The 12,617-nt window shown below is 38.5% G+C and overlaps 1 protein-coding gene across 1 annotated transcript; it reads left to right on the forward strand.

Moving 5' to 3' along the window:
• The first annotated feature begins 4,572 nt into the window (after positions 1 to 4,572).
• LOC126078988 (olfactory receptor 52E8-like) lies at positions 4,573 to 5,454 on the forward strand. The gene has a single exon (XM_049889851.1). It carries the CDS (start codon positions 4,573 to 4,575, stop codon positions 5,452 to 5,454), a length of 882 nt encoding a protein of 293 aa, XP_049745808.1.
• Positions 5,455 to 12,617: the final 7,163 nt, after the last annotated feature.

The raw sequence follows: 12,617 nt of genomic DNA on the forward strand, positions 1-12,617 counted from the left end.
CTTTCCCTCTCTCCTAACTTTCTCATTTAGCTTAATTTATGGAACTGTACGGTGTTTCTGGTTATTCTGGAATTTCTTTTTTTGAAATTATCCTCCAAAAATGACATCCTCAAAATTTTTCCAAATCAAAAATGTTTGTTTTTATTTCGTAGTCACTAATGATGAAGAACAGCAGTAGCTGAATGCTTCCAGATTCCAAATAGTTGCACATATGATTTTTTTCCATTCTGATGTGTGCATATATAGCTTCTTGTTTACATACGCGCTTACTATTGCTTTACAGCCTTGCATATTACCGAGTCATTTTAGCACCAAATATATAAAGTTCAGAGAAAAATACTCAGAAATTGAAAAATAATATTTTATGACATCCCTTTCTTTTCATTATAAAAATTCCTGTTATTAGCAGAACTCACTCATTCACTTACTCATTCACACTCCCAATTTATCCTTTTATATATATATTTGGGCTTTATTTGGGAAAGGCAAGACAGTTCTCTCTCCCTTTTCTGTAATGAGAGTTTGTTTATTTAGTTATTTATCTGTCTCCATCACCTGTCTGTCAGTTTGTAATGCTGTGGTGGCTTGCATGTTGCTGTGATGCTGGTAGATATGCCACTAGCATTTCAAATACCAGCAGGGTCACCAACGGTGGACAGGTTTCAATGGAGCGTCCAGACTAAGACAGACTAGGAAGAAAGGCCTGGAGATATACTTCCAAAAAATGGCCAGTGAAAATCTATGGATCACACCAGGACATTGTCTGACTCACTTGCTTTGAACACATCATCAGGAGAGATCAATCCCTGAAGGACGTTGTGTTTGGTTAAGTAGAGACCCAGCAAATGTGAGGGAAACCTTTGGTTAGCTGGATTGGCATAATAGCCTCAACAATGGACTCGAAAGTGCCAGTGATCATGAGGATGACCTTGGACTAGGCAACATTTCTTTTTGTTTTATTAAGGTCACCATGAGTCAGAGTGGACTTGATGGTACCTATCTATCTATCATCTATCTACCTATCTATCTATCCATCCATCCACCTATCCATCCATCTATCTATCTGTCTGTCTGTCTACCTCATGACTGATGATGACCCCATGTGTGCAGAATAGAACTGTTCCATAGGGTTTTCAAGGCTGTGAATTTTCGGAAGCAGATCATTAACTTTGTCTTCTGAGGCGAGTTCAAACTGCCAGCCTTTTTGCTAGTAGTTGACTAACTATTTGCACCACCCAGGAGCTTAATGGCAACTAACAACAACTTTTATCTATCTCTTCATCTATCTATTTCTCTGGTATGGATTGGGAGAGTGGGTCTTATTTGAGTTGATATGCTCTGGCATATAGCTCTCACAGTGAACATTTCCTTGGGTAACATATGACCTGGTTATTTTAAACATTACCCTCCCTCATATAAAGACAGACTCCTGAGAGACAAGCAGATCTTCCTGAACTAGGCCTGCTTAGTGTCACACAGAGGAACGATTCTGGTCTCAGAGAGAAGCTCCCTTTTATCCATCACTGTGGTATTGCTGACAGAACACTTTTCTGGTTGTCACTCAGTTTTTGAGTTTTTGTTGCTCATTCTATATAAGGATAAAAATCTCCTAGACAGGTGTAATAAGGATCTCTTAGGTAGGTATTAAAGCCCTGATGGTGCAGTGGTTAAGACCTATAGCTGGTAACCAAAGGGTCAGCAGTTTGAATCCACCAGCTGCTCCTTGGAAACCCTACGAGGCAGTTCTACTCTGTCTTATAGGGTCAGAGACTGAGTTTTAAGAGCTATTATGAGTCAGAGTCAACTTGATGGCAACAAGTTTGTTTCTTTTTTTTTAGGTGTGTATATGCAGAATGAGGCTATTTTGCAGCAACTCCTCTCATAGTCTATTCCTCTAATTCTCTCTAAAGGCTAAGGCTTTGATTACAGATTTCACAAGTCTCTGTCGCCATCCTTTTGCCCTTGCTTAGGCATTCTCATATATAGTGAATAATTATTTTATAGGCTGAAAATATGTTGACATTGTGAAACATTAAATAACTCAGATTTTGGAAAATGTACTACCATGAAGCTATTTTATTGAGGTTCCATAATGCTATAGAGTAGCACAATAGGCAGGATTTTTAATGAAAAGAATGTAATACATAAATAAATACATCAATTATTTTAGTTCCCATTTCTTGTTGACATATCATTTACTTTTATTAAACCCTTCTCAGGATGTCTACCCTTTATTCTCTCTTTATTATGTCACAAGACCTTCAATGGCTCCTTTGTCAGGAAAGCATCTAAGAGCTATCTTTCTTATATACCCAAAGTGTCCTCTTATGAAATTACAGCTTTTCTTCTCATTTATCCAACTTTTATACTCGGGAATGGTTTGTGATTTCTATTCCCATCCGTCTTAACATGGGATCTTCTGACCAGAAGTTCAACTTAGTAGCCATCTGCTTATTTGTTATTATTAACAAATATGTTTTGAGTAGTGGCTATCTGCCAGATGCTATAGTAGGTAAATAACAAAGAACAAAACCACCTGCCCACATGAAGTTTGCAAATTAATTGGAACTCTCAGACACTGATTAAGCACACATATAAAGGTATACCCATCATTTTGATTAGAACTATGTCAGCTAGGTCCCTGAGAGAGAATATTACAAGCAATCTCACTGACATGCCTTTCTGAGAATATCTCATTAATGTGCAGTCCTGGAGGCTCAATAGAAGAACGATGCAGGTTCTTCTTTTCTTCTGCTCTCACTTAACTACAGGGATCTCTTCATCAGTTATGTTTCCATATTTAAAGATTTTATCCTCCTTTCTTTTCCTCTTTTCTCTCACAGATTGCCTGATCACAGAGTCAGGCGTCCATTACTGCTCAAATCTTCTACTTTGATTTCCTAAACTCTTGAGTTCACTGTGTGTTGTGCAAGATCCTGACTTCCTTGGCTCTAAGGAAGAGGCCATGTCTCCCACTCTAAAGACTATTTCATCATTTTCAGAGGGTTATTTCTTGTAATTAGGAACGTACTCAACCTTTATCTTTCTTCTATAGAAACGTGTCTTTAGACTGACTAAAAAACCAAACTCATTGCAGTCAAGTTGATTCTTTCATGGAAACCTTAAAGAACAGAGTAGAATTACCCCATAAGGTTTCCAAGAAGCACCTGGTAGATTCAAACTGCTGACCTTTTGGTTGGCAGCCGTAGCTCTTAACCACTACACCACCAGCGTAGACTGACTAAGGTAGTAAAATATGCAAGAGGGAACAGAACATAAGGAAGAGTAAATTGGAAAGACACAAGGGTGTGCTGATCAGGGTGGGTAATGTAGTTCAAAGTGCTAAATGAAGGGTTAAACGCTTGAGACTAAACAAGTCCTATGAATAAAGACACGTTTGGACAGAGTCTTAGGCACACTAGGTGGTGAGAGATCTGACTATGACAGAGTACCTTTGTTTTGAATATGGATATATGCACTTGTGATCCAGACAGTTAAAAAAGAAGAAATCCATTTATTCAGAAATCAGAATCTTTCAGCTTTTCTCACATGGCTGATGTGAATAGCAAGGAATATAATATAGCTGATACATCCTTGTAAAACTAGTATTAAACAATTATATGGCAATATTATTTTTATAGTTATTCTCTTGCTTGTAATAGCAATGATAATAATAAGAATAGCCATGATTTCCATTTAGGAATGAAGTTGGAGATAAAACAGATCATTTAAAATTGATGAGCCCAAGCTGTGTGCTGCAAAGAACAGGGGAACTGGAGAACCTGAAGGATTTAGTCAGTGCTTTAACCCTGGTCAATTTCTCTAAAAAAAATGATTGTTTTACACGTAATATCCATTACATTGTCTTGATTTTGTGAAACCAGTGGCCTCAAAGGAAAAAGTCCTTGTTTCAAAGGGCAAAGAAAATGTCTTTACCCACTGATGACATAAGTATAAGGGAACAACAGAAATTAGAAGAAACAGAAAAAATGATTAGATTTGATGAAAGTTATTTATAAGCAGGTCGAGGTAGAAAGATAGGCCATATTAAGTAGCAGAAATAAAGGTCCATTAATTACAAGCAGAAATGCCCAGAGGCATATATTGAGCTCATAATTCTAGTCAAATAAAACATCCTTAAAGGATGCTTCTGAAATCTCTAATATTGTCTATGCTTCCAGCTTACAATCATTTATCGGTAGAATACCAATGTGTACATCTCTTTCTAATTTATAATTAAGTATTTCAAAAAGTTAAGACCTAACTTAGAATGCTATATCAAGCAGCTTGGTCTATATTCTACCTTATATTAACATAGATAATCTGAACCAATGTGCAAATATCCACTCACTCCTTAGGGAATATTTTTCATTTGCCTTTTGAATCAATGAAAAGTAAAAGTAAGGAAACATAGTATAGGGGAAAACATATCTTTTCTGGACTCCAAGAGAAATGCACTAATTACATCTTTTTTCTTATTCTGCATTAGCAGTATTGATGAGGCATTAGAAAGCATTATATGAAACTAAAGATTCCTTCAAATGAGTATGATCATCAGAGGCCCTTCGCAGTATGTCCTCCTCAGTCAATAGCTCATGGATTCACCCCTCATCCTTCATCCTGCTGGGAATCCCAGGAATAGAAACTATGCAGCTCTGGCTTGGCTTCCCATTTGGTACAGTGTATCTGATTGCCCTTCTGGGGAATATCATCACACTCTTTGTGATCCCGACTGAGCGCAGCCTTCACCAGCCCATGTTCTACTTATTGGCCATGTTGGCTCTGACTGACCTGGGCCTGTCCACTGCCACCTTCCCCAAAATGCTGGGCATCTTCTGGTTTGGCTTCAGCAAGATTGCTTTTGGTGGCTGCTTAGCTCAAATGTTCTTCATACACCTGTTTACAGGCATTGAAACATTTATGCTTGTAGCCATGGCCTTTGACCGCTTTGTTGCCATCTGCCACCCTCTCTGGTACAACACAATCCTCACCAACAAAACAATTTGTATTATTGCTGGAGTAGGAATGGTGAAAAATTTTGTTTTGGTTTTCCCACTGATATTTCTCCTTCTGAGGCTGTCATTCGGTGGACATTACATTATCCCCCACACCTACTGTGAGCACATGGGCATTGCCTGTCTGGCCTGTTTCAGTATAAAAGTCAATATATTATTTGCATTAATCCTTATTTCTATGATTCTTTTGGATGTTATTTGGATTGCTCTTTCCTATATGAAGATTCTGCATGCTGTCTTCAAGCTCCCATCTTGGGAGGCCAGGCTCAAAGCTCTCAATACCTGTGGTTCCCATGTGGGTGTCATCTTAGCTTTCCTCATTCCAGCCTTTTTCTCCTTCATGACTCATAGATTTGGCCACAGTATTCCACGTTATATCCACATCCTCCTGGCTAACTTGTATGTAATCATTCCCCCTGCCCTTAACCCCATTATTTAAAGAGTCCGAACCAAGCAGATCCGAGATCGGGTGGTGATGATCTTCCTTTTTAAGGAAGTTTGATCTGAACACTTGATTTTGAAATAGTTTTCAAATATCTTTCCTTTGTGTCCTTAAAAAATGGAAATTTAAGTGTCATCAACCTTTAGTGGATCAAGTGTTTTACAGAATATAAAGTTAAACATGTTTTATTTCTTTAGAAAATATTTGTTCCTAGACTGTACATTTTCTTATGTAAATCAATTGGTATCTTCGTGTTGCTGTAAAGGGTATTTAACCAAGATTTGTGAATAACACGTTAATGCAACTCAAGTACTAAAATACAGCCTCATTAAACAGAATTCACTGATTATGATCAAGGAGTGTTATGGTGTTGAGAACTTTAATAACTCCTTTCCAAGAAAATCCTAGAGAAAATGATATTGTGTTTTTTCGTGTGAGGTTAAGATTTGCAAAACTATTTCCAGTGCTTTATCAATAACTATGAAACTTGTATGACTCAAAAGTTGCCCTTTCCCAAATAGGAAGTGTGTGTGTGTGTGCGAGAGAGAGAGACAGAAAGAAGAGAGAGAGCATGAAGCTTCGGCCATAGCTGGAGCAAGAGCTCTTTAGATTCTCAAATTAACTTAGACATCCAAGTCTGGGAAGATTTTCTTTTTCTAAAGCTCTACTAGCACTCTCTTGCTATCAGAGTTCTTTGCCAAAGAACTGTGACTATTGCTGCAGTAGGACTGACAAGGCAATGCTGCAGGGGTATAGGTTTCCAGAGTCTTGATAAAAGGTATCAACCACAGCTTTCACTCTGCCTTGACCCAAAATAACTATGTTACTAATTTTCAGTATTAGCTCTCTAAGTGAGATCGACAATTTGTGGCGTAGTGGGTTCCCAGACTTATCTGACTACCACAGGGTAGGAAATAGTCAATATAACAAAATAGTCATCGCTGCATCTCATGCTGTATTTTATAAATTTTGAAATAGCAGCTGCATCAATTACACAGGGTCAGATATTTCAAAGGACTCTTCAGACTCCTCATGGTCTACTCATTTAAGGCTTTAACAAAAGTCAACGTAAGGTGTGGCTGGAAAAGGAAAGTGCAAGCAAACAGAGAATTCTGAAAACCCAAGTGCAACTTCTAGAACTTTTTCTCAGTACCAGAGGATGCACTTTATCTTTGGATTGTAAATTACCAAACTATATGCAGAGGTAACTTGGCCTCAGGGAAACCAAGGTACAAGTTTACTGCAAGGTCTTTTAGACTCTCCTGGTTGCATAGCTAAAATTGGGCTATATAACCTTTTAAAACATGTATAATGTATATATTTTCCGTTAACAATGTGGGCTAGCTAGTATAGGATGCCTACAGGGGAGTTTCAGACTTTAGACTGCGCGTTATAAATCAATAGTTAATACATTTCATGTTTATCTTGACCAAGGGGCAGTATCAGACAACCAGACAATGCTGCAGATAAGCCCGGAGCTATCACAGACTGGCTTCAAGTCAACCCTCTCCTTTCACAGCAGCCATGATGTGATAAATACATTTATGTGCATTTACATAGTATGTTGGGTTTGGAAGAACTCTTTATGGAAATGGGCTGAAATTTAGTGGTGTACTAGACATATGATAAGAAACAAAATATAGTTAATTATTTGTTGCACAACTTCTTCTAATTTCTCAGTAATATACCATAGAAAAATCTTGCCCCTCCCCCCCAATCAGGCAAAAACCAGATGAAATGATGAACATGATAATTGATCAAAATATTTTTACCTGAATATTAGAAGTGTTTCCACTAGCAGTAACCCACTCATGCATTGCCATTGAGTAGATTCTGACTCAGAGACCCTATAGAACAGCGTAGAACTTCCCCATAATGTTTCCAAGGAGTGGCTGGCAGATTTGAACTGCAGATCTTTTGGTCAGCAGCCAAAAGCTTAACCACTGTGCCACCAGGGCTCCATTAGCAATAACAAGGAAGTAAAATAAGAAGCAACTTATCTGACTATTCATCTTGTATTTCATTTTAAATTAAGTCACTAAATCATCCAGCTTTCTAAATTAATACTCATTCATATGAAAATAAAATAGTTCATATTCTGATGTCACATAATTATAAGAAAATGAAAACATTCCCTTAACATATTACTGTTAATTCTTGCCCAAAACTGTGACATAAGATAGTTTCTCTACTTTTTATCTTTCTACCTAATTATTACATATTCACCCCATTCTAGTCTTTTTTTTAATTTATCTTGTTCTTAAGTGTGAACTCAGTCCTCCATTCCTATCATTTCCTAGTGAAACTATTTTGGTTATATCCGAGAGAACTTTACTGAAGTTTTGAGGGGTCTGAATAGGAAGAAAAAGAAAACTTTTCACATAAATATCAGCCAACCCTCTCTGAATGGCATCGGCCCTTGTTCACATAATCTTTAACATTTGATCTTAAAGGATTTTTGCAAAATGTCCTGCATACAGAGATTCTAAATTACAAGGCTTGATATTAAGACAAAACTTATCATGGCCAGAAGCAAGTTGAAAACAGTTACTGTAATGAGCAGCAAGACCAGATGGCATCTAGGAGGGCCCAATCTAAAGAGAGCTATAGAGAAGCTGACAGAATGTAGGACTGAGGTTATAGAGAGAAGGTAGTGGCACAGCCAACATGAGTATTTCTCAATTTTTACAATCAAAACTAATCAACGATTTCAATAAAATATCAAGACACCTTTTCCAGTATGTGGACTTACTCAGTTTCCAGACCCTGCAATACTGTGCAAACTATATTCACTGGTTATTCTTTCAGTCCTCACCAAAAAGATTTTATGACTATTTTTGTTGGTACATATATATTGGGTAAAGGAGAACATTCAGATTTTGGGAAGATTTTTGGACACAGATTTTTACTTTACATTACTATCTGAGGGACAAATTGACATTATGGGCCTCCTGTTAAAGTAGGAACATATGAGATCCCTATAATAAAGAGAGCATTAGCTAAGATCCATTGGACAATGATTCCATTGACCTACCTGCTTGTCATTTTTGTAGTCCACAGATATATAATTGGATTATAAATTCTTGGTCAGTGGCAAAACTCTCAATTAGTCCCTTGACAGGTAAAGGAAAAAAATATTGTAGAGGAAAAGGTCAGGTTTAAGCCTCTGAAATCTTCCCTCCCTCCTAGATGAGATAGTAAATTAAAAAGAAACAAAACGCTGCATCCTGGAAATAATTTTTAAAAATTTAGTGGCCGTCTCATCAACAAAGAATTCAGACATGGTTGTCTCTGTCATGTTCCCATTTTAATGATGTCTGACCTCCCCCACAATTGGATGGAACCTGGCCTATAAAATGCACCACTCCAAAAACTTACTCAAGTAGAAGCCCAAATTTTACCTGCAGTGCTGATATGGTATCTTCGCTAGAGCAAATTAACACAGCCCTAAACAAATGGCTTGTAGCCATTTTTTCCCACACTATTGCAACATCTATCCTGAAGTACAACGCTGTCAGTAATAGGATAATATCCATATGTCTACAAGGAAGACCAGTTAATACGACCATTTTTCAAATTTACGTACCAACCACTAGGGCCAAAGATGAAGAAATAGGAGATTTTTATCAGCTGCTGCAGTCTGAAACTGATTGAACATGCAATCAAGATGCATTGATAATTACTGGTGATTGGAATGCAAAAGTTGGAAACAAAGAAGAAGGATCAGTAGTTGGAAAATATGGCCTTGGTGATAGAAACAATGCCAGAGATCAAATGATAGAATTTTGCAAGACCAACAGCTTCTTCATTGCAAATACCTTCTTCCACCAACATAAACAGTAAAAAAAAAAAAAAAAATTTTTTTTTTTTTTTTATACACATGAACATTGCCAGATGGAACACACAGGAATCAAATAGATTATATCTGTGGAAAGAGACGATGGAAAAGCTCAATATCATCAGTCAGAACATGGCCAGGGGCCGACTATGGAGCAGACCATCGATGGCTCATATGCAAGTTCAAGCTGAAACTGAAGAAAACCAGAGCAAGTCCACAGGAGCCAAAATATGACTTTGAGTATATCCTGACTGAATTTAGAAACCATCTGAAGAATAGATTTGATGCATTGAACACTAATGACCAAAGACCAGCCAAGTTGTGGAATGACATCAAGGACATCATCCATGAAGAAAGCAAGAGGTCATTGAAAGGCAAGAAAGAAAGAAGAGACCAAGATGGATGTCAGAGGAGACTCTGAAACTTGCTCTCGAACATCGAGCGGCTAAAGCAAAAGGAAGAATTGGTGAAGTAAAAGAACTGAACAGAACATTTCAAAGGGCAGCTCGAGTAGACAAAGTAGTGTATTATAATGACATGTGCAAAGAGCTGGAGATGGAAAACCAAAAGGGAAGAACATGCTCGGCATTTCTCAAGCTGAAAGAACTGAAGAAAAAATTCAAGCCTCGAGTTGCAATAGTGAAGGATTCTATGGAGAAAATATTAAACGATGCAAGAAGCATCAAAAGAAGATGGAAGGAATACACAGAGTCATTATACCAAAAAGAATTAGTTGATGTTCAACCATTTCAAGAGGTAACATATGATCAGGAGCCGATAGTACTGAAGGAAGAAATCCAAGCTACTCCGAAGGAAATGGAGAAAAACATGGCTCCAGAAATTGATGGAAAATCAGTTAAGATGTTTCAACAAACAGATGCAGTGCTGGAGGTGCTCACTCGTCTATGCCAAGAAATATGGAAGACAGCTTCCTGGTCAACTGACTGGAAAAGATCCAAATTTATGGCTATTCCCAAGAAAGGTGATCCAACCAAATGGAAATTATAGAACAATATCAATAATATCACATGCAAGCAAAATTTTGATGAAGATCATTTAGAAATGGCTGCAGCAGTATATCGACAGGGAACTGCCAGAAATTCAGGCCGGTTTCAGAAGACTTGGAACCAGGGATATCATTGCTGATGTCAGATGGATCCTGCCTGAAAACAGAGAATGCCAGAAAGATGTTTACCTCTGTTTTATTGACTATGCAAAGGCATTCACCTGTGTGGATCATAACAAATTATGGATAACATCGTGAAGAATGGGAATTCCAGAACACTTAATTGTGCTCATGAAGAACCTTTACATAGATCAAAAGGCAGTTGTTTGAACAGAACAAGGGGATACTGACTGGTTTAAAGTCAGGAAAGGTGTGTGTCAGGGTTGTATTCTTTCACCATACCTATTCAGTCTGTATGGTGAGCAAATAATATGAGAAGCTGGACTATATGAAGAATGGGGCACCAGGATTGGAGGAAGGCTCATTAATAACCTGCATTATGCAGATGACACAACCTTGCTTACTGAAAGTGAAGAGAACTTGAAGCACTTACTAATGAAGATCAAAGACCTCAGCCTTCATTATGGATTGCACCTCAACATAAAGAAAACAAATATCCTCACAACTGGACCAATAAGCAACATCATGGTAAACGGAGAAAAGATTGAAGTTGTCAAGGATTTCATTTTACTTGGATCCACAATCAACAGCCATGGAAGCAGCAGTCAAGAAATCAAAAAACACATTGCATTGGGTAAATCTGCTGCAAAGGACCTCTTTAAAGTGTTGAAAAGCAAAGATGTCACCTTGAAGACTAAGGTGTGCCTGACCCAAGCCATGGTATTTTCAATTTCACCATATGCATGTGAAAGCTGGACAGTGAATAAGGAAGGCCACAGAAGAGTTGACGCCTTTGAATTGTGGTGTTGGTGAAGAATATTGAATATACCATGGACTGCCAAAAAAAAAGAACAAATCTGTCTTGGAAGGAGTGCGACCAGAATGCTCCTTAGAGGCAAGGATGGTGAGGCTGCGTCTTACATATTTTGGACATGTTGTCAGAAGGGATCAGTCCCTGGAGAAGGACATCATGTTTGGCAGAGTACAGGGTCAATGGAAAAGAGAAAGACCCTCAACGATGTGGATTGACACAGTGGCTGCAACAATGGGCTCAAGCATAACAATGATTGTAAGGATGGCACAGGACCGGGCAGAGTTTCATTCTGTTTGCTGTGCATAGGTTCGCTATGAGTTGGAACCGACTCGACGGCACCTAACAACAACAAAAACACAGGGTGGCTCTGAGTCAGAATAGACTTGATGGCAATGGGTTTAGGGTTTGTTTTTTTTTTTTAGTCCAATGCTATTCATAAAAACTTGAGAAATATTTCATCAGTTTATCCTTCAACTCTTTATTGACTTATTCTGGAATACTTTTTCTGGCAGAGCTTTCTAGTATTAGCATTTCAGCTTTTAGAACTTCTTTAGGTCCAACTTAGATATGTTATTCCTCCTCTCTTCACTCAAATTCCTAACAAATCAATATTTATACATAGATTTTCTCATTGAGGGCTTCTAGGTTTCCACACTCAAGTCCTTCAACTGGGTTCCATTTTTCAGCTATCCCCACACAATAGTTAAATTGCCATGGACAAGCTCCTGTTTATCTACTTTCCTTGTACATCGAGCTCCGAGAGGAAGCCAAGCAGTTAAGAAAAGTCTTCTTGTCACATAGGACACATTCTCTGCTGCCTCTGTTCAGACTACTCAAGCAGCCGTGACCAAAGAAGGACAGGGATACACATCTGGGCGGAAGAGATGGAGCCCATCTGCATTCTGGCTAATCTTGATGCCCGTGCTTCTCAGGTTCCTCTCCAGGTTTCCCTTCCCAGACTAACTTTGGGAAGATACAGAAGCATGGGGTCTGGCTCCACTGATGTTGGAGCTCTGACCAGATACCACTATAGCTGAGACTGTTCCAACCTCAGTGGCCTCTGGAACCCTCCTCTGGGGGAACCTATCCATTCCTGTTCCCCTGGGAAGGAGGTGGAAATTAGGAACAGCAAGCCCACAAGGGCCTCCTGGGATAGAAAGGCATGTGGTTCGGGAAGAGAATGGTTATGTCTTAGCCTTAGAAAAGAGCCTCTAGTGCCCAGCCCTGGGAGATGCTACATGGTCTGTGTGAACTGCAGGGAGTATTTTCCCTGAATATCAAGCACTTACATATACCCCCCTGTATTCTCATCCATATGTGCAGGTATACTCTCAGCCCCCTCCAAGGATAACAAAAACCAAAACCAAAAACCAAAAAACACT

Source organism: Elephas maximus, chromosome 7 (genome assembly GCF_024166365.1).
Source record: "Elephas maximus indicus isolate mEleMax1 chromosome 7, mEleMax1 primary haplotype, whole genome shotgun sequence".
Taxonomy (NCBI): Eukaryota; Metazoa; Chordata; class Mammalia; order Proboscidea; family Elephantidae; genus Elephas; species Elephas maximus.

Excerpts from the sequence above, each read along its gene's own strand:
- LOC126078988 (XM_049889851.1), top strand. The coding sequence starts at position 4,573 with ATGTCCTCCTCAGTCAATAGCTCATGGATTCACCCCTCATCCTTCATC.